This window comes from Lepidochelys kempii, chromosome 18 (genome assembly GCF_965140265.1).
Source record: "Lepidochelys kempii isolate rLepKem1 chromosome 18, rLepKem1.hap2, whole genome shotgun sequence".
Lineage (NCBI taxonomy): Eukaryota > Metazoa > Chordata > Testudines > Cheloniidae > Lepidochelys > Lepidochelys kempii.
The window spans coordinates 22088971-22116024 of NC_133273.1; the positions used below are offsets into that span (position 1 = coordinate 22088971).

The following is a 27054-nucleotide window of genomic DNA, read 5'->3' on the forward strand; positions in this document are numbered from 1 at the left end:
TACGTACCCCTAGTACTGCAACCCCCCCGGTGCCCCTACGTGCCCCTAGTACTGCAACCCCCCCGGTGCCCCGCTGTCCCCTACGTGCCCCTAGTACTGCAACCCCCCCGGTGCCCCGCAGTCCCCTACGTGCCCCTAGTACTGCAACCCCCCCGGTGCCCCGCTGTCCCCTACGTGCCCCTAGTACTGCAACCCCCCCGGTGCCCCTACGTGCCCCTAGTACTGCAACCCCCCAGGTGCCCCGCAGTCCCCTACGTACCCCTAGTACTGCAACCCCCCCGGTGCCCCGCTGTCCCCTACGTGCCCCTAGTACTGCAACCCCCCCGGTGCCCCGGTGCCCACTACGTGCCCCTAGTACTGCAACCCCCCCGGTGCCCCGCTGTCCCCTACGTGCCCCTAGTACTGCAACCCCCCAGGTGCCCCGCAGTCCCCTACGTACCCCTAGTACTGCAACCCCCCCGGTGCCCCGCTGTCCCCTACGTGCCCCTAGTACTGCAACCCCCCCGGTGCCCCGCTGTCCCCTACGTGCCCCTAGTACTGCAACCCCCCCGGTGCCCCGCTGTCCCCTACGTGCCCCTAGTACTGCAACCCCCCCGGTGCCCCGCAGTCCCCTACGTGCCCCTAGTACTGCAACCCCCCCGGTGCCCCGCTGTCCCCTACGTGCCCCTAGTACTGCAACCCCCCCGATGCCCCGCAGTCCCCTACGTGCCCCTAGTACTGCAACCCCCCCGGTGCCCCGCAGTCCCCTACGTGCCCCTAGTACTGCAACCCCCCCGGTGCCCCGCTGTCCCCTACGTGCCCCTAGTACTGCAACCCCCCCGGTGCCCCGCAGTCCCCTACGTGCCCCTAGTACTGCAACCCCCCAGGTGCCCCTACGTGCCCCTAGTACTGCAACCCCCCCGGTGCCCCGCTGTCCCCTACGTGCCCCTAGTACTGCAACCCCCCCGGTGCCCCTACGTGCCCCTAGTACTGCAACCCCCCCAGTGCCCCGCTGTCCCCTACGTGCCCCTAGTACTGCAACCCCCCCGGTGCCCCGCTGTCCCCTACGTGCCCCTAGTACTGCAACCCCCCCGGTGCCCCGCTGTCCCCTACGTGCCCCTAGTACTGCAACCCCCCCGGTGCCCCGCAGTCCCCTACGTGCCCCTAGTACTGCAACCCCCCCGGTGCCCCGCAGTCCCCTACGTGCCCCTAGTACTGCAACCCCCCCGGTGCCCCGCAGTCCCCTACGTGCCCCTAGTACTGCAACCCCCCCGGTGCCCCGCAGTCCCCTACGTGCCCCTAGTACTGCAACCCCCCCGGTGCCCCTACGTGCCCCTAGTACTGCAACCCCCCCGGTGCCCCTACGTGCCCCTAGTACTGCAACCCCCCCGGTGCCCCGGTGCCCCTACGTGCCCCTAGTACTGCAACCCCCCCGGTGCCCCTACGTGCCCCTAGTAGTGCAACCCCCCCGGTGCCCCGCAGTCCCTGTGCAACCCGCAGATGCTAGGAGTGCAGCCCCCCGGTGCCCCGCAGTCCCCACGCATCCCCCTCCCCTAAGCACGGCAGACCCAGGCCAGCCCTCACGCCCCCCGCGCAAGCCCCCCCCGGCAGACCCCGAGGCGGAGCGGCTCAGACCCCGAGGCCGGGTGGGTGTCCGTGGGGGCGGGAGGGGACGGGGGGTGGGGGCGGGTCGCGCTGCTAACGGGGTTCAGCATCCTCCGGCGGCGGGGGCGGGGGGGGGCGAGTGACGTCAGCCGGGGCTGGCCCACGCGGGCTTGGGACCCGCTGCCCGGGAGGCGGGCGGCGCAGAGCGGCCGGGGCAGCGCGCGGGGCCGCAGCGAGGCGTCGCCGGCTGCCGGGCCGAGCCCCTCCCCGCCTTCCCCGGCGAGCCCCGCCCGGCGAGCCCGCCTCCCGTGGGCTAGGCAGCGCGCGAAGGGCAGCGGCGGAGACGCGGCTCGGCTGCGCATGGGGCTGGCTGGCGGCGGGCCGGGGACGCGCGGGGCTCCAGCACCTCGGAGAGCGACCTGAGCCCGCGGGCAGGAGGGCGCTGCCCCCCCCCCCCCCCCCGCGCCCCTCCCGGCTGTGGCCGCGGCTCCCTGGGCTCCGGCCCGGGCTCTGCTGCCCGCGGGCGGGGGCGGCGGGGCGATTCCGCCCGCCCCGCTTCCATGCGGGCACGCCGGGGTTCCCGGCCCCCGCCCGGCTGAGCGGGGCGCGGGCTGAGGCGGAGGGGCGCCCCTCTGTAGCCCGCCTCGGCAGCAGGGGAGAGCGGGCGCAGGAAGGACCCCCCCCCCCCCCCCGGACGCCAGCCTGAGTTTTGAGCCCGGCGTGTAACCGCGGGGCGGCACAGATGGCTGGGGAGAGGAAGATCTGATCCTAAACTATTTGAAACGTGACAATGTGGATAAAACAGCTTTTAGCAATCAGGTAAGAGGCGCGAGGGCGGCCCCCCCCCCCCGGTTTGGTTTTGGATCGTCACGAGTTTGTGTAGCTGGGTTCCTGGGATCACGTTTTGTTTAGACATTTCCCCCCCCCCCGCCCGCCCCGTAGTTGGCATGGGTTGTACAAGATGAAATGACCTTTTGCTTCCTCCGCTGTAGTTTTCGCCAGGCTAACGTCTGTTGGGCAGTTTCTCTTGCAGAGTTCTGGTGAATCAATACCTTGAGGAGAAACCGGTTTAGTTAAAGAGTAGACCTGGCACTGCCAACCATGGTCAGTAAGTTACTTTGCAGCCCAAGTGTTGATCTGATTTGCCCAATCCTTGGGACTTTGGTAGGACCAGATTCCTATATTGGGCGGTTGGGTATGAACATGCAATGCTATGTGGAATCACTATTTCAGTCTGTGCATCCATGTAATTATATAGTTCTACATAGGCGCAGTCCACGCACCAAGAAAATACCTTCTCCAAGCACATTGAGGATGTCTTTACAAAAGTATGCATATACATAGATATATAAAAACGTTGCATAGAGGTTTTATCAACATGCTGATGGCTGCAGTGATGCTGACTGAAAAACTGCACTTGGTTAATGCGTGTGTCTATGTAACTATCTGTTTGTAAATAGCCGTGTATATATATATATACACACCTGCATATACTGCATAGGTTGTACACAGGTGTATGCAACAGTCTCTATGTACACATGGAAGCATATACACAGACATCTTTGTTTGATATATGTATTTGGATGTTTAACTGGCAGGAAACAGTGGATGAATAGAGCTGTATAATAAAATAACTCTAGCATGTAAGTATCTCCCTGTTCATCATCTTTTAAGAATGGAAGAAAAAAACAATTCTTTCTCTTGCCTCTAAAGTGATAGGTTGAAATAAATCATTGGGATTCAGATATTAATCTGATAAAAGGATTTATGCAGCTTGGTATGCAGTATTTACACACATATATATAAATTACAAGTGCTGAGGAACGTCAGACATGCTAAGGATAAGTGGTACCAGCTGTATCGAAGGCTTAACTTCTGTGTGCAAGTATTTGTGTTCCTTGGAGATTGAACGTTTTGATACTCTCTGTAGAGTGATGGGGAGAAATTGTGAAAGCAAATGTGTTTTTCTTATGTCTCTCCACTGGGATGCACTAGACTCTTACTTTGGACAGAGAAAGAAAGGAAAAGGAACCAGATTTTATGAGCAAACTCCCACCTCCGCTAAAATCTTTCCAAACATAGTGAATGATGATCGAGATTCATTGCAAAGCTATGTGACTCAATCGTCTGTTTTGGGGGTCGTGTGTGTGTGCATGCATTAACCATTATTCTCAGACTGATATATGTATAAGTCTGAGAGTATGGTTAATAGTACACTCTTTAAAATGCAGAAGTAAAATACCAATCTTGTAAAATACTCCAGGAAGTTTCTATGTAAGAGTAGACATCAGTTGGTTTATTGCATCAAGATAGTATCAACCCGATGTAGGATTATGTAGGAGTTTTCCTGTCACTATGGAAGGACCTATGGTGCAGTGTTGCAGTGAACATTCCAATGAGCATATTTGTTAACATTTAGCAAATCTGTTTCACTGAACTGTACTAAATAAAGGCCTTTTCACACAGATTGTGCTTTCACAAAGGGGGGGGGGAGCAGCTATGATGGCCCTTTTAAAGAGTTTTAAAGCTGAGATTGGGTATTGAGTTGAGTGTGACTCGAGATAGCTTGTCTACTTTCAGAGAAGTACTCAAACAGACCCTAGCTGGTCTTTGTTCCAGACAAAATGGAAATGCTCATTCAATGTCCTATCAAATTTAGTGTCTAATTTTCTCAGTGCTTTGCCTTCTGCCTCCTGCCTCTGCTTTGCCTTCTGCCTCCCGAAGCAGTAATCAGAAAACTCGCAATTCTTCCAGGTGTTTCTTCAGTATAGTGAAGGGTATCATGCGATTACTTCTGGTAGGAAAGTAGACAGACAGACAGACAGACAGATGTGTGCGAGTTGTAGATTAATCAAGAAGTACAACTGAAGGGGAACAGAATCTAAGTGTTATGTAACACATATTTATTACTGCTGTGAAGTCATCTGGCTGAAGTCTTGTTCTTACGATGATGCTGCATATAGGAATCAAAAGCATGATTCTTGCTGCTGATGTTTGAATAATTAAAAGAATCATTATTTTTCTTTATTTTCATTGTGTTTTAGTGGGGTTAAATTTAAAGTGGCAACATAGAAAAAATGACCAGTGAAGAATAATACATTGCTCTATGATTCACAGCAAGACACGCCTAAGTGAAATTGAAGAGGATTGTACTATGATTTTGGTCAAATGGGTAAGGTAGAGTTTAAGTCACAAAAATAAGCTGTGTCTGGTGTTTGGAAGAATGTTATTAATGTGTATGTTTTTATTTTCCTGGTGGGACAGTCATATAGCCTCTTCCAGTCTCTTGCTGTAGGGAGCTGCGGGCCCAAGTGTCTGCTGGACAGACTTCTCTGCTCATTCCAGCTTGCTGCCCTTTGCATGATGGTTTGCTTTGCTGTATAGCACCAGTACAAACTACTTATAAAATTGTGCTACGCAGCTGTCACTCTGCAACTGAAAACCCGGGGGGGCGGGGGGGGGGGAGTGAGGCTGCTGAAATGGACAGGTTGAGATGAAAGTAGCGAACAATCCTAACCTAGCAAGGGCATTGACAACATGAGACAAGAGGTCTTTTCCATCACTAAGTCGCCATGTGTCTGCAGCACAGACCTGCTCTCATTAGGGACGGGGGCTTTTTTTTTTTTTTTTGTTGGTGGTGAGCCTTGAGCCTGGAGAGGCCAATAGAGTAGGCAGTGTGGACTGAATTTTGAGAGAGCTGTGTTTAGGATAGCAGAGACCTTAAGCACCTGATCCAAAGCCCTTTGATGCTAATGGGGACTTTCCCACTGACTTCCCTGGGTTTGGGACCAGGCCCTAAGAGAGAACTGTCCACTGACTTTTAATCAAGCTCTCGCTTAAGCTCTGGAGTATGGAGCGGTTTTATTGTTTATTTTTATATACTTTATATTATTTTTCCTGAGCTTCTTACTGTGAGATTAGTATATACACAGCCACCCACCATATCTGGGGTGGTGACAGCCACGTGATGAATTCAAGAGCCAGGTGCCCAATAAATGGATCATGCACCTTGGACTTGTGGGAAGAGGGCAGTGGATGCAGTCAATCTCCCTGCACCTATTGTAACATCCCAGCCCTTAAAGCATCTTCAGACTGTCACAATCAATCAGTGAGGGAGATGCTGTTTAGTAGCAAGGATGAGGTCTTTAATGTGTCTGTGGTATGAAAATTGTGTCCCTAATGACCCTATGGAATTACTGCTAGCTCAAGTATGAAGATATTTTTCATTGCTTCCCCCAACTTGAATTGACTGGAAGGTGAAGGCAACAGTGAGGTAGACAGGGTTGTGGTGTCAGGCTGGAACTTGCAGAAGACAATACTCATGGAAACATCGCAGACTCTGCTCTTTAGTGCTTCAGCTTTAAACTATCAACATGAAAGCCATGGCTATCACTTCCCATTTTAGGGATTCCTTTGTTATTCCTCTGGAGTCCAACACACATTTCCATCGCCTCGGAACTGTAGTCCCTGCTTGGCCTTATCAGCTCGCTCTCTCTGCCTCTGTTTCATTTTTAAGAAGAGATAACAAGTAACTTTCCTCCTAACCTTTTTTGCTGCTGTAGCCTCTCTCGCCAGCTTCCGCTTCAACTCTGATTACATTCTGGCTTTATTTCTGACCTTTCTCCTGTAATTTTTCTCATTTTCCTTTAAGAGCCGCTAGGGAAGCAACATAAAAAAAAAAGCAAAAGACCCTTCCAGCTCCCAGTTCACCCCAGCACCTTCTCCCCCTCTAGGCCCTCATGGCTGAGAGGGATGTTTCTCTGGTCCCCCAATGAAACTGATATCTCCTGCTCCAAGGGCAAAGCTGCAGGGTCTGCAGCAGCAGTTGTCAGCTTGGAGACCAGTTGTGCTCCTAAAGCAAGTAGGAACAAGACTAACTCCTAGACTCTTAACTCCAGTTTATCTTCAGTTCTAGCTTCTTCATTTCTTTAAATGGGAACTTTCCACTTCCAAAATTCTTCTGGGCAGAGAGAGAGAGAGTGATCCTCAAGAGACCCAATCTCTTTCAACAATTTGCTAATTACTCCCCAGCCACTGAGAGCTTCCATTAATAGTTGTTATCCTGACCAGCACTGCAACTACCCTGATCCATCCCATCCCACCCCACTCAGAGACAGGAGTTATTAGTGCCATGTCCAGAAATGTGATTGTCCTGTGGTAAATTGGACTGCAGCTATGTATGTATAAACCCAACAAAATTGGGAGCTTCACATATTAGCTCTTCTTTCTTTTAGCTGTAGCTGTGAACATTCCTTCTTTAGGTGGAAATTGGATATTTTAAACAATATTGCATAGTCTTTACAGCATTTTCAGATCAAAACCTATTGGTGGTATAAATAAACATGTTGCTTGCAGTTTCCCTTTGGTTATGTAAAACAAGTCACTAAAAGCATATAACCTGGCATATTTGCATTGAGATAACTTTAATGGCCTTATAGTTAGTGCTGAAACAAAAAGTTAACGTGCATTTCTCTCATCAAGTTCACACAGATTCAGCCAGCCATCAAAGATGTGAACCTTGCATTCTCAGTGCTACTGTGAATACCAAATAGTGGGAGTTAATGGTTTCCACTAAAGAGGTTTTCACGTCTAGTAAATCTGTGCCGTGTCTGAGTCCCAGCAAGCTGTTGCTGGATGAATTGATTGCCACAGAAATTCATCTAGTGTCAGCGACTATGATAGTTATCAGCTACAATAATACTTGAATAAACTGCACTTTTATGCAGCAGTTCATCCCTTGTAACAGGCAGCAATTTCACAGATGAGAAAAAGGGAGATGTGCTGATATGAACACCCCTCTTCCCAGTGGTATGAATAATTGTTGTAATAATATTGGAATCATCACAGTATTGCCTTTTATTGTGTGTATTCAACAGAGTGAGAGCTGGAAGCTGGCTGAGTCACTGAGCAAGCACCTCAGCCTGCAGATGCTTTGGAGGCTTTTATTCTGGAGCGCCTGGTCCCTGGGCTGAGCGCACCAAGGAGCTTCGTAGAGATTGTACCTCATGTTCTCCAGGGTGGGGTCCAGCTTGCATATCTCTCCTATGCTCGAACCATGGAGCAGCAATAATTTCTGCATGAGACATGCCTGAGTGCTGTCCTAAAATGCCTCTGCTGGCCCTAGGAAGGCTACTTGCCAGTCCAGCGTTCGTTTACACAGTGACCCACTGATTCCTAGATTTCCCCAAGCCGTCTTTTGGAAGAGTGCACCGTAGCTTATCCGTATCCATAAAAAGGATACCTTGGATTGTTGTATGGATAAATGCAATGTTAGAATGATCAACTGGCTGCCCATCTGCTCTGGGGTTTTGAACAGTACTGCTTCAGTTTGCCTTATATAACGGTCATATGTTTAAAATAAGTCATTGCTAAATTTTCTTCAAAGGGTAACGTGCAAGCGGCGTCTAAACTGCTGTGAAGATTAGCTCTGAAAGCCGACTGTATGCCTGATCTCAATTTTTCTGTTTGAAGTCTGGCCCAAGAGGCCTCATTGTTACCCAGTGCCGTTCATGTGTGTATACAAGCAGTGGAGAGACATGAGCCGAGCTGCCTCACTCAGCAACTTTATAGGGTATATGTGGCTGCTCTCGGCATGTCTGAGATTAATTATGAAAATATGCTTACACCTTTAAATATAGCTAAGGGGAGACTGACTAGGAGGAAAGATTAAGGGAATTAAATATGCACAGCCTGGAAGAATGGAAGACACAGATCTAGTGTGCAGATACCATACAGAATGGAGGAAAGCATTACTGTAATTAGTTAGGAGTGATGATAAATAGTTTACAGTAACTCAAGACCAGTCCTGTTTGGATACTGTAGAAAGAACCCCTTCTACCTCCTCCTCCTCCACAGAACAAACCGTATTGCCTAGGACTAACCCAGGGAATGGATCCACAATCCAAGATAGTTGGTGGAATTCAGACCCCTCAATATCCCCAAGTCCCAGCTTGACAAGCACCTCTTGGGTGCTACCACTCTAAGGGACACTCAGAGAAGCCTAGTGAAAATGAGGAGGGAATGGAGGGGGAAGGCTTTTTCTTGTTTTTCCTTTGGACTTGCCAAAGCTGGGACCTGGCCTAAACATCCAATACTGCACACTAAATAGTCCCAGAGATGAACATCTCCCATTTTATGGGTGGTGACAGTGAGGCACAGAGAGATCATGGCCAAGATTTCCAAAAGTGACTAGTGGTTTTGGGTGCCCAACGAGGCCTGATTTGTCTGAAAGTGCTGAGCACCTGACTACTGCACTAAAGTCACTTGGAAATAGAACAAGTGTTTAACAGTTATAAATATCTATAAGACAAACCTCTGAACCCAACTGTTCCTTTGAAGAAAGAGTCAGAACAGCAATGCATATTTCTTTGTGACTCATTTTATTTTGACCTCTGCTATAGAGCTTGGTGGTTACAACCAACATAATTTCTTATGATAGGGATGCACTTAATTTAATTTCGCTCTGAAAGATGTTGATGGAATTTGGACTGCTGAGAGGTTTAAACTCAATCTCTGTTGCCTGAACTTAACTGTGGGAGATTTACCCGCCTTCATCCTTCAACATTAATTTTAGTTTTAGGGAGATTCTTTCTGAATTGAATATTTGGCCTGGCATTGAATCTGTTACTTTCCAGCTTTTATCAATTTCTTCTCTGGTCTCAGCATCTGTATGAGTCAATTCTGCATTAAAACCTGCCTCCGACCATTGTCTTGGAATGGCTTTAAGCTGGTTAGTACATATCTGTTAAGAGATACGTGCTCAGACACTATGGTGATGGGTGGCACTGTAAAACCCTAAGATAGATAGATAGATCATTAACTAGAAAATAAGAGAAATTCTTCTTCCTGCATCATGTATTCGATAATCCTGGGAAGTATTTTAATTAAATAATACAGGGAAAGAGCTTTGTGGTTTTAGTATTCCAGGTCCTCTAGGAATGAACTGTTTTCAAGCAGACCCTTTGCAGTTCAGCTCTGACCCAACAACATAAACATCTCAGTTTCTCTAAGGTGCACAACAGTATTAGGAAGCAGATCCTTTTTGATGAGGTTTACTAGGTAAACGAGTGAAAATGAGTGGTATGGAAGAAAACACAATTTATATTAGCAGAGCTAGCTACAGTTACACAAGCGAGCATATAAACATTTCTGAAACACACACAATGTAAGACCAAGGTGCATGGTACCCTTTAAAGAAAGGTCTCTTTTGGGTTTCTTTCTCCTGAAGGTGATTACTCTTTGGAATTCCTTGGCTCAGAGATTCTCTGGCCTAACAGGTTCCACATTACTGGGAATGAAGAAAACATGGAAGACAGGTATCAGTGGGTATATCAGGGTATAAAATAGGATTGAATATTGAGCAGTGAAGAATCATGTTGTTTAATTTAATCTCATCTGTCTCTCAAAGTGTTTCTAAGGTGCCCAGTCACCATAGTATTTGGGCACAGGGGCTCACAGGGTTGAACTTGCTAACTACAAAGTAGGATTTTTTTTTCCCCCTCAGCTCATATTGATGAGGAGCTTGAGGTCTTCATCAGCTTCCCGTGGAGCACCGAACAAGGAGTAAAGATGGAGGGGGCCAAGGAGCATAAAGTCTTGAGGCCTGCTAGCAAAACTTTGGGGCCTTCCATACAGACTCCTTTCATTACTCCTTGCATGGACTCTTGGCACCTCATGCTTCAGGATTTACACCTAACCAGGATTAGTATGAGACCTCCAAGGGGGAGATTATCCCACATCTGCCTACTGCAGTGTTTCTTGCCCCTTATTCTGAAGCATACGGTACTGGCCAGTGTCAGAGACAGGACTAGATGAACCTATATCTTCCCCTCAACTCCTTAGTTTTACTCCTAAATTAAACCTCCCCGTTCCACCCCCAGCAGCAATCAGCTGGGTCCAGCACCACCATCGGCTACCCTGCCTCAATGTTCTGGCTGTTCCCCCTTCTAACTCCAGGGAACCTGGTCTCCAGAAATCACCCTGGGAACATCCCTTAATACTCCAAATAATAGACATCCTGCAATTTCAGGAGAGCCTCAGTTCTTCCATTCTTCTTTTTCAAAGATTATTTAAAGAGAAACATTGATACCTGGAAAGAGCACGATCTGTTGTTGCAGTGTGTCATACACATTAACGTTCAGCTGAGCAGTGGCACCTGAAGGTCTGGAAAGTCACCCGAACCAAGCAGTATGGAAAAATCTTTTCTTCAAGGTTTTGAAGACTAATATTTCATCTGGAAGGCCCCTTTCCAAGGAGATCATTTCAGAGCTAACAGGATGGATCAGCAGATAGTGGTTGATTTGCCTAGGATTTCCCTGTGGATTTTAATGATCTCAGGTGCTGGCTCAGGCTAGGTACTTGGTGAAGTGGAAATGCTAGTTAAAAGTTTCAGTGTGAATAACAATAAGGAGCAGACAGCATATGGCAAAAGGGAGTTTAAGTTCCTTGCCCAGCCAACCCTTTCAGCCTCCTGATGTCCAAAGGTGGGATAAAGACATCACCGGAGAACCCCAAATGCAGGGGAATTAGGATGAGTTGGAGATTAATTTCCTTAACATTTCCTTCTATCTGTGCTCAGGGATGCAGCATTTCTGATGTCAAGCAACAATAAGAGTGAGAGCAACCAGGCTTGCTGGAGAGGGATGCACAATTGTGCCTGAAATAAGCATGTTCCCAGGCAGTGGGGACATTTAAAAGAAATAGAGCCAGCTAGCATACAGATAATGGCCTCTGCCAGAGTGATACCTCAAATCTTATCATTGCCTGCAACCGCTCAAGTGGTGAGAAGGGGAAGAGACAGCCTGTGAGATCAGGATTCAGTTGCATTAAGACAACACTGTTTCTCAGCACAGGGTCACCCTCCCATCCCAGTATATAGCCACAGAGAAATGCTTCTGAGCTTGCTTCTCTTATAACCTCTGCAGATAGCATATTCCACTTCAGCTGAGTCCAGCTCCGCCCTCCCCACCCAGGCTGGGCTCTCTGACAATCAATGAAGAGAGCAAATACCTGGGTGAGATCTGCTGTTCAGGGAGTTAACTCTCGTCAGGCCAGCTGCTGGAGGGGTCTGTACACCAGGTACTAAATCCTTCTCTCAGCTACAGGGGCTTAAACTGGAGCTACTCCATTGATTCTTCTGGATTTACTCTCCTTCCATGGCAGTTCCATTATTTTTTCATTTTAAGTTGTTTTGTGAATTCTAGAGCTGGTGGAAGGTGTGGAGTCACCAGGGCACTGGCAAGACTATGCACCCTGCCGTGCTGTGCCTCTGACAGTGCCTGGAGAGCCCCTTGTCGCAGTCAGACTGAAGCGCGGTTTGTACAGCCTTTCTGCCCTTGGCCCTCGTCTCACGCTGCCAGCTGGGTTCCCAGCTTTGATTCTGGTTTTGGTGCTGTTGGGGAGGGGATATATTTTATAATTTATATAATTATAATAATTGTATAATTATTATATAATCCCGGGGGGAGGGGATATCTTTTATTGGACCAACTTCTGTTGGGGAGAGAGACCCGCTTTCAAGCTGCACAGAAAGCTTGTCCCTCTCACCCCGCCTGTCCCACCTTGTCTCGCTAATATCCTGGGCCTGACACGGCTGCGGCTACACTGCATGGGACCCAGCAGACATTTTGTGTGGACCCCTGAACATCTTTTGACCTCAGGTATTTAGCTGGCTCCCATCGCTGCAGTGTTCGAGTGCCTTGCAGCCTAATGTATTTATTCTCACAACACCACTGTGAAGCAGGGTAGTACTATGATCCCCATTTTACAGATGGGGAACTGAGCACAGAAAGACCAAGGCCCTAATCCTCCAAGGTATTTAGGCTCCTAACTTCCATTCAAATCAGTGGAGGTTAGACACCTAAATATCTTTGAGGATCTGGGCCTAAATGACTTGCTCAAGGCCCACAAGAAATTAGAACAGCAGGAAATTGTACTCTGGTCTCTGAAGTCCCAGATTATGCCCCTAATGCCTGGATCATCTTTCCTCTCTCATAATTGACAATAGCTGCTGGCTTGTACTGAATTGAAGTTAGAGGATAAAAGCTACCGTGTTCGTTTGCTGATCTCCCTAAGCAATGCAGCACCCACTCCCTCTTTGCTAGTTATCATGAAGACATTAAACTTAAGTAAAAAAAACGCCACCCCGACTCTCTCTGGGAATAAAGCATTTGACACTGTTCGTAGAAATGTTCATTTTCAATTTTAATCTGAAAAATGCCATCTCTGAAGAATTGTGATTTATAAATAAAGGGAGGAATTATATTTCAAGTCAAATAACGTGTGATTTTTTTTAAAAAAACCCATGCTCTGAAGGTCTTTCTCACAAGCTGTAATTTAATGGAAATGTTATTGCATTGGCAAGTGCATTGTATTCTTTCTTATAATAGCTACTGGTACGTAATAAATTTTGATGAGTAATACCACCAACAATTATAAATACAGTGCTCTTTTCACATGATACAGCATGTGAATTTGTGCTTGTTGCTTTAGGATATAAATGCCATTTGTTCGGAGCCCTTGCCTGCGAGTATCACAAAATGTTTCTGTATTTCTGTAATGAAGAATGAGGATCTGTACATATCCAGCAAGAGAAGTGTGGTGCACAGGCAGACAAGGGGTATGGACTGAATTTACTTCTGGGCATGTTGTTAACTGCCCACAGTACAAAATGCTGTCAGTGTAATGTATGTGTCAAAGCTGGGAAGCAGGGCCAAACACTGGAATTTTTCTCAGCCTTTAATCTAGTGAAATCCCAATCGAACTCCAAGGGAGTTTTGCCTGAGTAATGGCTCTGTAAAAGCTGATTTAAAAAGCTCACAATCTGGTCCTGTCTGTCAGTAGTAAAGAGTCTCTTGCCAAAGGAATAAGGTTTGTGCTGGCATGGTGTGTGTGAGCCTGTGTTTGTGAGCTGAAGGAGCGAGTGAACGTATGTGAGTGTGCCCCAGTGAGCCAGAAATGAGCGCACAAGGGAGCTTGTGCAGATGTAGCTGTGTGTGTGACAGAGGAAGTGCATGGACTGAGCGAGAGAGGAGGGAAGGGGGGTTGTGCAGGTGTGTGTGTGAGAGAGAGTGGAAGGCTGAGTATGTTTGAGAAACTACGTATGAGGGGAACTGAGGGTTTGATCCTACACGTTGAAGTCAGTGGCGCAGCTCCCAGACTGGGCAGATTTAGGCCATGAATAAGAAGTGGAATGTATAAAGCTTTAAAGGGATAAAATCCAAGACGTGTGTCCCAGAATTTAAATGCAGCCACTTCCTCGTCTTTTTACGGTACTCAAATAAAAACACGGTTTTATGGAATTTAACCACAACCTCTTGGCAATCATTCACTCCCATCTATAGGGCACTTTGTCATAGCAATGTGTTGCTTAAAACCTACTGCTGCTGTAGAAATGTATGTTTTGCTAAACTCTCAAGCATTGGTTTATAGCTCTATAAATAAGGGATGTGAATGGCAGGTTAGCTGAGTAACTATATTAGAAACTGTGATGCTCAAGAGTTACAAAGACTGGTTGATCACCATTCAGGAAGCATCTGGGTAGGTTAAGAGCAACTAGTCAGACCTGTATGTTTTGCTATTTTAATGTCTATTATTTAGGATAAGTGGCAGAGCTTGGACTAGACCTCATAACTCCTTGCTTTGTACTTAGTCCCCTAGACTTGACCCTGCATGCTATAGAAGGCTTGGTGCACCATGTGTTCTGGTGTGAGCAATGTCACCTTTTCCAGGTGTAATGTTTGCCCCCATATAATTAATTCCCTAAAATGACACAAGACCTTGTATTATGATGTCACCGCCCCCTCTTCCTCAAACAAGGCTTTAAATGATGGAGTGTTAATTAATGCTAAATTGACATGGATTAGAACATCCACTTCAGTACCCAATGAAACTGCGGTGATTAATGCCATGGAAGCAAACAGGAAATGAATGAATAATTATTTCCTGCTTCTTCAGCAGTGTGATCAGACATCTGCCTTGCCCCTTTGGAATCACTTTCACTTGACCAGTTGAGGTGCCACATTGTGAATGTCTGAAGAGCACGTGTGTGTCACGTACCCTGTGCTAAATCTCCTGTGTTTTTAATAAACTTTTTCTCTGCTTGGAACTTCACATGTTGGAATTTTTGATTTGAAGAATGCTGCATCTCCAAAAGGAATAAGCTCATTTTGTTACAAGCAGTTGACATTTAATAGGTTTTCTCATGAATGAATGGGGAGATGCTTTATATGCCTTATTGTTCCTTGCTTTATAAGAGGATCTATACTGCTCTTTAGCAGTGAAGTTCTATGAAGTGAAAAATTCAAAACTTATTCTGGGTTCCAGTCAAAGTGACACACTCTCTGCCAAAATTAATTTTGATAGTTTTGTTGCAACAGAATGGAAACATTTGTTATGGGCTTTACCTTGAGACTAGGCAGCACAAGCTGCTTTTAAGAGGAAAGGATTAAATTCGTTATACTCTCTTTTCATCCTTCTCTGAACTGAAAAGGTCCAGGCCCCTAAGCTTTGCAAACCTGCTGTCATGTGGACATGGCACTGATCTCTCAGATCACACATGCCCTGGTGCTCCCAGCTGGACCTTCATTTTTTTGCAAGTGCAAACAATTGTGGGGACAAGGTTGCTCCCATGTGTATTGTTGGGTCTTTTGCAAAGATAAGTTCTGTTCCCATCAAGAGCTGAGTTTCCTCTGCTCTCTGTGAACGCATCTCATAGTGATGGTGAAGTACAGAAGACCAGACCAAGGGTTCTTCAGAAGGACTTGTATTTTAGAGGGGCCTGGGATTAACTCAATACTAGTTTCACATTGGCCTGCGAGGATCCAGGGAGTCCCCTATTCCTTTTTTTCCCAGGGAATGTAAGAGATGACGGCCATAATGCAAGATGAGGCTATAGCTTTTCAGGTATCAGAAATTGTAGTATGATTTGCAATTTAGAGATGGAAGGGACCTGTTAGATTATTTAGTCCCTTCTCCCATAATGATAGCACAGGATGTGTCTATGTAGGCAAAATTGGGTTAAGATGATTCAACCACACATTTTCACTGGATCTATTTGTTCAGGAGGAGTCTCTCTTTGTTACTCAACTCATGGGGATAGCTCCTTCTGGCCAAGTATGGCCAAGGGCACATTGCCCTGTAAAACCTGCACCAAACATGTACGGTCAGAATAAAAGTGCATGTATGGGGAGGATATTTTAGGCTCCTGCTCGAAGTTCACAGTGAATTCTGTCACCAGAGCCCACCCAAGGGGCCTAATTCTCCTCTCACATCAGTGTAAATTAGGAGTAACTGTTGAAGTCAATGGAGTTAAAGTGGTGGAAGATGGGTGCATTTGGAGTATTCTTGGGGGAAGAACAGTCAATTACAACACAGCTTGTGTTGCATGGACAAGCCAATGGAGTGAGGGGTGAGCCATGAAGAACAGCGCCTTCACTGCTGCCTTCACTTTCTGAAATCAAGAGCCAGATGGCTATTAAAGTCACAGTGACACCAGCGTGAGTGCCTAGAACTATTGTGTCCCCATGGTGCAGTGTGTCCATGTGGTGCAGTGTGTCCCCGTGGTGCAGTGTGTGAAATGTGTCCCCGTGGGGGGTGTGTGTGTGTGTGTGGGGGGAGTAGAAGTAAAGGAGTGTCAGGCACAAAAACGTGAAGCAATAGAAGGCCAAGAATGGTAGCCTGCCAGCCTACCCCTTCCTACAGGAATGCCTACAAGAAGCTGAGGTCAGGCTGCATCTGTGTCTTGAGGAGATTAAGCAATAATGAGATTGAATGAACTGTAAAGCTTGAAATAAAGCAACGAGGAAGAAGAAACCCCTCATCCTCATCTCAGTCTGCTAGGTTGAGACCCTGGACTCCCCTTTGCAGAGAATTATTTGAAATGTTTTATATTTCTTGCAAAAGTCTTTTCTTTTTAACAAATTGCAGCTCAATCTAATATCTGACTAGCAATTCGACTTGACAGCCTCTGGGCTCACAAACATGCTCCTTGCAAAAAATAATGCCCCCGCTGAGTCACATTCACCTTTATCCTGCAGAAGGTCACCCCTGCTGTGACTGTCACCATTATTGCCTCAGTCAAAAGTCTGCATGCTGCCAGCATGAGACTGTGATCTTCTTCTCTGTGTGCAATAAGATGGCCGTGGCAAAGGGAATTCCTATTCTCCACAGAAAGGAAAAGAAGAAGAAGAAGAAGAAAACGTGCTTTACACTAAAGGAATGTTGTGGACCTCTGTGTGAAGGGGTCAGAGCCATTCCCCCAGGATTGCTCTTAGTGTCTTAAGTTTTTTGTTTTTCTCCATCTTTTTAGCTCATTTCATTTTCTATTACTTAGAACCGAGCTATAAACCTCCTCCAGAAGCAAGCCACAGTCAGCAGTTTCAGCAGCTTTCAAAGATGTTTTTTTTTTTTATTGAAACTTGTGCTTTTAGGGATGAGATTGACACTAGAGCAGAAACTAGGACAGACAAGGACCTCCCTGGCACAGCAGAATGGGCTGACATGAGAGTTTCCAGGGTTCTCAACATTGGTTGTTATAGCTGTGTAATTTTATTTTGAAAGCCTGGATGCTGGCAAAGTGGTTAAGCCCCATGCTTACCCATAGCACTGTATAAATAATAAACAGGTCAGCTATTGCACTGTGGAGGGTATCCCTGTTCCTGCTGCCTCTTGTTCTACTTGGAGTAAATGAACCGTGTTTCTTGTGCTAGATACAAACTCAGTACAGAAGAGACTGTCTTTGTCCCATACAGCACCCAGCACAATGGGGCCCTGATCTATTACTAGGTACTACCACAATACAGATAATAGTAATGATTAAATTCTACCCTTGGTTTTGTAGCCATATGTTTGTATCCATAGCCTTGTTGCACCAGGGCAGACATGCTCGAAGCCAGTGGAGTGGCTACATCAGAATCTCTCACTCTTCTCCAGCATCTAAACTGAACCTTGCTTGTTCCAGCTCAAGAAGCCTGTCTAATTTCTCTGGTACATGATTGATTTATCCTTTTAATGAGAGAAGTGCCCAGGAAATGAGGCAGGGCTCTTTAATAAGAAAAAAATGACTTGCGTGAAGATGCAGCACCTGGAGTTGAGAGGCCATGGATTTTTGAAGGCATGAGACCTGCTCTGGAAGGTTTGCTAAAGTCTTCAATTACATTATTTTCACGCACAGTTTCTGTTTGGTTTCATCTAAAAGGGAAACTTCTTTGACTTCCTGTAGACAAAGGTGTAGGGGCTGAGTCTTCTCTCGCTTGAACTGGTTTTAAACCCATGTTACTCCATTCAATTCAGTGGAATTACTCCTGATTTACACTGGTGAAGGTAAGAGGAAAACCAAGGCCCCATGTATTTTAAGGCCCAACCCTGCAAACACAACTGAGTGTAGTGCTTACTTCTGAGAGTAACTGAGCACATCTGAAGTACTCACCATGGTAAGCACTACTCTCAGTGCTAAGTATTTGCTAGATTGAATAGTGTCTCACTCAGACCTGGACATCACCAGCTGTGGCAGCTACAATGACATATAATGTAGTAACAATTCAACTGGACTCTTTTTTTTTTTTGCTGATGTAGGTTTTCATGAGTGGCTAAATTACCAGGTATTGCAGCAAGTGTGCAGTGAGATGGAAGATTCATTAAGAAGAACAAGGCAAACTTCCCCTCAAACCTTCTCCCTCCCCTTGACTGTTGCCTTCTGAGCAGAGAGGACACCGAGGCAGTGTGGAGACTTGTGTTCTCACTGATCACATAGGCATTGAACAGAATCATCCCACATGTAATAAGCAGCTGCAGGGAAGCAATGATCAAAGAAGCTAACGTTTGCAACAGAGCTTGTGCCACTGACATTACCGAATAACAACTGCACTGCAGGTTGCTGGGCTGGCTGGCTAGCTGTCTGTGGTGCGTCTCCTTTCTTTTTGCACCAGATATCATGTCTTCATTTCTTCTAGTCTCTTACGCTGATATTTTAAATTTTCTTGCTTTTCTTGTTCCTTTTGTGTTCTGTAAACGTCTGTAGATGTTCCTTTCTCTCTTGCTTCCTCAATTGTCATTGGGTCTTATTTTGCCACCACCCTTTTGTCCATCATTCATTTCCTTGTGGTGGTGATCAGAATTTTTCATGCACTGTGCACTAGCTTGCAAAAGTACCTGCTACTTTAAAATCAGAGGGTCAGAGCCTGAGCTCAGTTACAGCAGTGTAAATCTGGAGTATCTCCACTGACTTCAATGGATTTGCACCCTGTCCCAGATCAGAATCAGGACCAGTTATTGTCAGTGTCCATCTAAGCCTCAGTAACGCATGTGTGTACATGATTGTGTAAGGCCATTGTGAAAAAGCGACTACACAATGGACTTAGGGTATGTCTACACAGCAAGAGCTGTGTACGGGTTAGCCTACTGGAGCTAGCTTGAATACAGATAGTGCGGATAATAATAGCAGCAAAGACATATGTGCCCAGTGTCTGTGCCAGGCTTGTACTGCCCGGGCTGTGCTGTCTTCACCACTGTTGTTACCCGCATTAGCTGGATTCAAGCTAGCTCAGGCAGGCTAACCCATACACAGTTCTTGCTGAGTAGAAATACCCTTTGGCTTCGGTTCAGCAACTAACTTAAGCACCTGCCGAACTTGAAGCATGTGAGCAGTCCCACTGGAGTCAGTGGTTCGGTTCACATGCTTAAAATTAGGCACATGCTCAAGTAAGTTACTGAATTAGGGCCATGGGCCATTGTCCGTCGCCCGGGCTAGATGAATGAAAGAGGCATGGGGCCATGGGGGTCTGGGAGCCCCTGAAACAATTGTATTTAATACAGTAACATGCATATTTTAGTGGTTTTGAGTTCAAGCCTTGGAATGAGGAATTCTTGAGTTTTAATCCAGGCTCTGATGCTGATTCCTTGGGGCAGAGCTTCTGTACCCCATTTCCCCCATCTGTAAAAGGGGAATAATACTTCTGTCACCTGCTTTGCGTGGGGTTGTGAGGATTAATTATTTAATGCTTGTAAACTGCCTTGTAGGTTGAAAGTGTTACACAATTGTTGCTAGTATGATAATCATATTTTTATTTATGAAGGTTCCATACAATAGTGCTTCTTACTTTGAAATGGTGAGTAGCTCTGAAAATTCCAGTGGTCCCAGGGATACCAGTGATCGAGATAGAACAGCCCTTTTAGAACATCCAGTCCCACTACAAGAGCCAATGCAGGACTGTGTCCTAGAGCATAGATTATAAGTGTGTTGTCCACAGAAGTTACAAAAGTCTTCCTTCCACGCCTGTTCTTTTATGAAAAACAACCCCCAAACTGTCACCTTTCCAAGGGCTAACTGGATTCGTATCCCGCTTTTAAAATGTTCATTTGTTTATTTTGTCATGTAAAAAAAGCTTGATCATTCTGCAGAAAATCTGGTTGGTTCGTAAATTGATTAGACAGGCGATAAACGTGAAAAAGTCTGAGAATTCAAGAGCAAGGCAGAAAAATAACTCGTTTTTCATTTGTGGCTATAGGGAAAACACAGATTCCACATACAGCCACATCGATCACTGTCTGCATCAAGGATGCCAATAAACTAAATCTGGCAACTTTACTTTTCAACTTCTTGATGGAAAAAATGAATATTGCATTGCTCAGCTTTGGAGCAATGACAGCAAATTGGATAGCATTTGTTACAAGGGGTATGTAATAAAATAACCCCCTGAAACAATAGTGTGGCTTGTATCACGCTGTTACGATGATGATTATTTGTATTGCCCAAAATGGGCTTGTTGCTGAACAAACACAGAAGAAGACAAGGTGCGTGCTCCAAAGAGTTGATAATCTGAGGGTGCGTCTACACCAGAGCTGGAGACGTAATGTGGAGGAGATGCATGTGTTCTAGCTTTGATGGAGCTAGCATGCTAAAAATTGCAGCATGGCCGCAGCTGGCGGGACGGACTAGCTGCCAGAGTGTGCACTCAGAAGTCTTTGATGGGATTGTACTTGGCAGCAGCTAGCCTATCCTGCTGCGTGTGCTACCGTGGCTTCACTTATATTTCGCTTGCTCGCTCACTGAAAGGTAGCATGCCTGTGTCTGTTTGAGCTGGAAAGGTTGGGAATCGTTAAGAAAGGGATAGATAATAAGACAGAAAATATGGTAACGCCTCTATATAAATCCATGGTATGCCCACATCTTGACCGCTGCGTGCAGATGTAGTCTCCCCACCTCAAAAAAGATATATTGGAACTGGAAAAGGTTCAGAAAAGGGCAACAGAAATTATTAGGGCTATGGGGATAGTCTGGAGGAGAATCAGGGGAAGTGGATACTGGGAGTGAGCCAAGGTTGGGGATTAGTGGGATAGAGAAACAAAGGAGTCAGGAATGGAGGGATTCAACACCAGAGTCAGGGGAAAGAAAGTTGGTGGGAGGGGCAGCAAGCCTCCTAAGTTCTGGTTGAATTAGAGGGCAGCTGTTAGAATCTGCCCTGTCCCCTAATAAGGGAATCTGTTGAAGGTCATGCAGTAGTAGCAGGCCTAACCTTCAGGTCCTTTGAGTGCTCAGGCAGGCCTTCGCCAGTGGACCATTCTGCCTCCATAGCTCAGACCTGCTTTATTGTCATTCATCTTCCTGCACCCCAAATCCCTGGGGAAAGAGCAACATCATAATATTTTGTCAGCCATGAGGGGCAATGTGACTCTGAGGTAAAATCTCATCAAGATGCTGTTAGATCATCTGGGGAATTAACAGACCTGTAATTTTGAAAGGAATATGTATTTAGTCTGGTCAGTCAAACCAATATCATTCTGAACTTGCCTGGGCCTGAAGCTAACGTATCCTGTTTTTATATATTCCTCATAGCATTAGAGACAATCTCTAAACACTTTGGTTTATTGGTTTCATACATAGATCATGGTCATTTTCCTTTAAAAACACAACTTTTGTGTGTTTTAATGCTTAGGTGAGGTTCTCTAAGCCCTCTGGGTATGAACAGGAGATAAGCACAGAGAGTGCAGGCTTCCCCTACATGCACTGACGACAGCTCTGGGTTGGACGGTCCCACTCTCGGGATAAGAGAAGTTTTCCAGGCTAACGCAATCTTTCACTGCTTAGTCTGCCTGAAAAGGGGGCAGCTGTGGTTGTGGCTTGTGTGGTGTGGGCCCACCCATTGAGAAATGAGCGGAGGTCACTAAACACACTTCAAACAGTCCATTAAACCCACACAGACAATGGTTCTGAGTAACCAGGATGTTAGCTGGGTTTTGTGCCAGTGTAACTCCCCCGGTTTCAATAGGGTTATACTGCTATTGAGCTGGGGTAACACTGAGGTGATTCATGTACTGTGTGTCATTTCTAATCCCACAGACATGACGCTTTCAGCTCTTTACAAATCTATTTCCTGGGCTTATTTACATTTTTTTTTTAAAAAAAAAAAGCTCAACCCCCAGACCTTCCTATTTATTTTAATTTCTCTGCCTTTTCTTAGTTGCACATTTTATTGGGATGGTTCTTAAGTAACTCTGATTTTCCTTGTACTCTTTAAAAGCCAACAATTGTGACCCCCCCCTCCATGCCGCTATCAAAGTAGCTCTTGTGTTTTAGTTCTCTGGGTGCATGCTAGGTCTTCTGGCAAGGGCCCTTGTCAGTCACTGCTGCTGCAAGAAGGAGTAAGATCTAGTCACCGTCCTATGGGAGCTCCTCTAAGGACATCCATATATGCTGCATGTCTTGGGATTCCAAACGGATTCAATTAGATACTTGCTAATTAGGGAGTATAAAGTGAATAGACAGTATATCCTTAGCCTACCCAATAACATAATGTGATAGCTCATTATAAACGTACAGGTCATGTTCGTTTTTAAAGTTTAGCTATTGCTTTTGCAGTTACTCTGCTGTATACTGAATTGTATCTGTTTTCTCTGTGTTGTGGATTCCTCCTTTGTCTTTCCAACATATTGATATTTTGAATACATGCATGTGTGTCATGCCAAGAGCCAGATACACTGCTACTAATTAGATTATAGTTGCACCCATCGAAGGCCTGGTGCTTGCTAATAAATACAGTGGCTTCCAGTGGAGGGAGAACCGGAAAGCTGTGTTTCCCTTTGGTTTGTTTTTGGAGCTTTGTAACCTGAAAATCTGAGTTAAGGAGTACAACTTTTCTAGAAACTTTCTAGTGGATATGGAATTATTACTAAGACAAATTTCCAAGAATGTTCTGTTTGATTTATTTAACTCTTCCCCCTAAGATTCTGAACCAGTAATGGCTACTAGGGAGAATCAAGGAGGGAGCTGCAGTTCAAAGAGACAGGTGCAGTTTTTAGTTTAAACAGCCAACTCATACAAAACCCCTTTGTCAAGACTGGACAAACGCCGAGTGTTATTTCAGACAGTTGGATGAAATGCCCTACTGTCCCTCCAGAGCACACTAAGTACATGCAGTGTTTGGAAAACTCCATTGGAAGCCTGCATTTTCAGAAACGCTGACAGGGTGCAAAATTGTTGCAGACTGCAACAGAGAACAGAGTCAGAGGAGAGGAGCTATCGGTGATTTCTTTAAATGGCCCCTGTCTTAAAGAGAATGGACGTTCACCAGGGAAGGAGAAAGAAAAGGAGTACTTGTGGCACCTTAGAGACTAACCAATTTATTTGAGCATAAGCTTTCGTGAGCTACATCTCACTTCATCGGATACATACTGTGGAAACTGCAGAAGACATTATATACACAGAGACCATGAAACAATACCTCCTCCCACCCCACTCTCCTGCTGGTAATAGCTTATCTAAAGTGATCACTCTCCTTACAATGTGTATGATAATCAAGTTGGGCCATTTCCAGCACAAATCTAGGCACAATCTGCACTAGAGGGTGCTGTTCTGATGAGCTGAAAAGAAGAGCCGTAGCCCTGAGAACTCATGATTTATTTCTCTCTTGAATCTCTGCAGCCTCTTTCTGGGGACTGTGGCTGTGAAATTCTGGCCATCCCATGTGCCCATTGATGCATTTTATTTCCTCTTGTATTTGCCAGCTAATCATTCAAAAATGAGGTATTTTCCAGTGCAGTGGGGATACCTAATGCTGCCAGACCAGAACGGGCAGCATTTTACATCCATTCATCCCTCACTTGGGACTAGAGTAAATGGTGATACTGAGTTCTGGGCCATGGACAGTTTGGTACGTGCCACCGTATTCCCTGCTGCCTTATTGGAGGATTGAAGGAATTGATTTCTTACCACAAGATCCTAGGGATTTTAAGAACAGAAAGAGTTTTTCCACACGAACTTACTGGCACCTTTTAAAATCTATTTTATCCCCATCTTGCTATTTCACCAGCCTCTGCTCTTGTCCTCCAACCTGTTTTCCTTCTCCAGACACCAGCCATTTCCTTCATATATACTCTTCATGTTCTCCTTGCCTCTGTCATCATCCTAGTGACACCATCCTTTATCTGCCGCATGGAACACTTTTGCACAATTTCCCGTCAAGTTTCTGTAATTTTTGGTGGCGTACTTTAATTTTGGACAATCTCATCAGTGTGATTAAAGCATCTTTAATCAGACACAGGCCCTTGCTGTGCTGATCAGTTCTGGATCCAGGTTTGCAAGTGGATCCACACTTCCCCCAATATTGGGTGTCTTTGAATGTTTTGAGTTCATTATAGAGACAGGACCTGAGCCATAAGTTCCCGACACTGCACTGCATACACTTCCCCCCGTGGAGAACAAGTGACACATGACAGATATTATTCATACCACGAAATGCTCTCAGATACTACAGGGCTGAGCAGAGTGAAAGAACCTTTGCAGAACAGAATCTGAACTTCCCACGACTGTGAAGGTCTGGGTGTCAGATCCGGGGTTCCACTCGAGACCCATTTTTCTTTTTAATTGCTCACAGCATTTCCAGGAAGAAAACCCAGCTCCTGTAGCCTTTCCTCAAAACTTCTATTTTTCAGGCCCAGCTGGTAGCATCTTTAATTGCCTTTTTCTGCCCCTTTCAATAGAAGTGAAGCCTGTCACACAGAAAAGACAGAAGCTGATGCCATGTGTCCTACAGCTTTCCTAGCACTTCCTTGTGATTTCTGAAGGATGAAATTATAATCCAAAGATTCTTCCTGGGGGACCGGAGTGTACATGGTGGGGTATAGACTGCTTCGAGCAGCAGCAGGTCAGAGCAACCTGTGAATAACCGAGCTTGGATTTTAGATTTCATGGGGTTCTTCCCTTGTTTCACCACCCTTCCCTTTCACCCCGTAGCCTGAAATAATCCCATGAGAGCAGTGAAAGCACCTAGAGATTTGTGTCTGACATTTTCTTCGTTTTAGTTACAGCAAATCTCAGGTAATTTTTTTTTCTTAAAGGATCTTAATTTTAATTATCTGGTGCTACATGAGCCCAGTGCCAGTGCACCGTTATTACTTGGTGCCCTTTGAATCACTCTCCATTCACTCCCATGCATGTCAATGCGGGGCAGTGGCCACGAAGACTACACAATGTGCTGCAATGAGGTTGGGTACAGACCTCAGCCGAGAATTGAGCTCGGTGTGTGCTAGGCTGCACTTATTTCCCTGTGTCCTGTAGATGAATTTGTGAATAACGAGGCCATGGCCAAAATTTTCAAATCTGGGTGCCTGAAGTTAGCACCTAAAGATCAATTTAAGCGCCTAGATATAGGTCTGATATGTGTCTGATTTTCCAGAAGTTCTAAGCACCCACAAATCCCATTGATATCAATGCAAGTGCTCAGTAACTCTGAAAATATGAATTTAGGAACCTGATTTTAAGCCTCCAGCTTTGAAAAATTTGGCCCCCGGCATTAATAGAGATTAAGCAGTTGGCCCTTGTGAGCTAAACTCCTAATTCTCGAGTGTTCCCCACACATTGTGTGCCTAGACTTGTAGCACATTGAAGGGCAAACCATCCGATGAAGTGACCTGTAGCTCACGAAAGCTTATGCTCAAATAAATTGGTTTGTCTCTAAGGTGCCACTAGTCCTCCTTTTCTTTTTGCGAAGACAGACTAACACGGCTGCTACTCTGAAACCAGAAAAAAAATGTTTCTCATATCACTGAGAGGTCAAAAACATTCCTCTGGTACAGAGATGAACTTCACCTTCCCCATGGCCTTATCTGGGCTCCTAGGACTGGCAATGCAGGGCTTTGGATGTCTGCTAAACAAGGTCCATACCCTTAGCCAACCTTAGCTGGACCATCACTTGGTTTTGGAACTCTCTTCTCTGTTCAGTATAAGGCACAGACACAGGATCTAAATCTCCTCCCATGGTGATTTTACCCTGGGGTAACTCATACTTCAGTGGTATTACCCCGATTTCCATCAGTGTGTGCCAGAGGCCTTCAGATGTGTTGGATTGCTGCCCCCCCCTACTGTTACTCACACCTTCTTGTCAACTGTTGGAAATGGGCCATCCTGATTATCACTACAAAAGTCTTTTTTTTCTCCTGCTGATAATAGCTCACCTTAATTGATCACTCTCATTATAGTGTGTATGGCAACACCCATTTTTTCATGTTCCATGTGTGTATATATAAACTTCCTACTGTATTTTCCACTGCATGCATCTGATGAAGTGGGTTTTTGCCCATGAAAGCTCATGCTCAAATAAATTTGTTAGTCTCTAAGATACCACAAGTACTCCTCATTCTTTTTAGAGTTAATAATGGTTTTGATGTATGTGCTGAATTGGAAAGAATCTTGACTGGCCAAATTCATCTCTGGTGCAACTCCACTGACGTTAAAGGACTTACACCGAGGGATAGACTTGGTGTACTGTGTTCTTAGTTACCATCACATCTTGTACTGAGCAGAGACCCAATCATATGTCAGCAGATGCAGAGACCACTGGGTATTAATTATGACTAGGCTTGAAAAGATTAGATTTTTACCAGTAGTTGTCAGTAGATGCTGATTTCACCGTACACATTGGCTGTACACACAAACATATTGCCATCAATAATAATCAAAATGTATAGATGGGCAAAGTAAGAAAAATGCTTCTTGAGAACTTATTGGAGTTTGATCTGAACATATTTACTAAGTATCTTTTGACATGGGATGTTGGATCATTTGTGTTTTAATGGTTATAAAGCTTTAACTTTTTGACTCCCAACATCTGCTGTCATTAAGTAATTATTGTCTGACCCCTTGCAACTGTGAAAATTTAATTAGATAAAAATTGAAAAAAAAATGCTTAAAAAGAAACCTCAAGGAATTACCCATGTAAATGATAAAAGAATGAAATTCGACCAACCCTAATTATGACCTTTCACTCTGATTTCTAGTCACATCTGAAGATTATTTATTTGCATTTGGGGGAGCTACAGATTGTTGCAGAAATGCTATATTACTGCACCGCTCTCCCTCTGCTCTTCACCTCTCATATCTGCACCGTCCTCTCTCCATGTGTGTATCCTCAAGATATTTGAGACAGCATAATATGCCTGAAGCAGAGGAATTACATGTAGCTTTTTAGGCTGGGGTTT

General features: G+C 45.6%; 1 protein-coding gene across 5 annotated transcripts in view; it reads left to right on the forward strand.

Annotated features, from left to right (window-relative positions):
* The first annotated feature begins 1866 nt into the window (after positions 1-1866).
* The window catches only part of AJAP1 (adherens junctions associated protein 1), a 113399-nt gene continuing 88211 nt past the window's right edge, over positions 1867-27054 (forward strand). For all 5 annotated transcript variants that reach the window (XM_073316611.1, XM_073316615.1, XM_073316612.1 and 2 more), the window contains exon 1: positions 1867-2403. In XM_073316611.1, the coding sequence (XP_073172712.1) occupies positions 2375-2403 (29 nt within the window). In that variant the 5' untranslated portion in view covers positions 1867-2374. The remainder of the gene's footprint in view (positions 2404-27054) is intronic.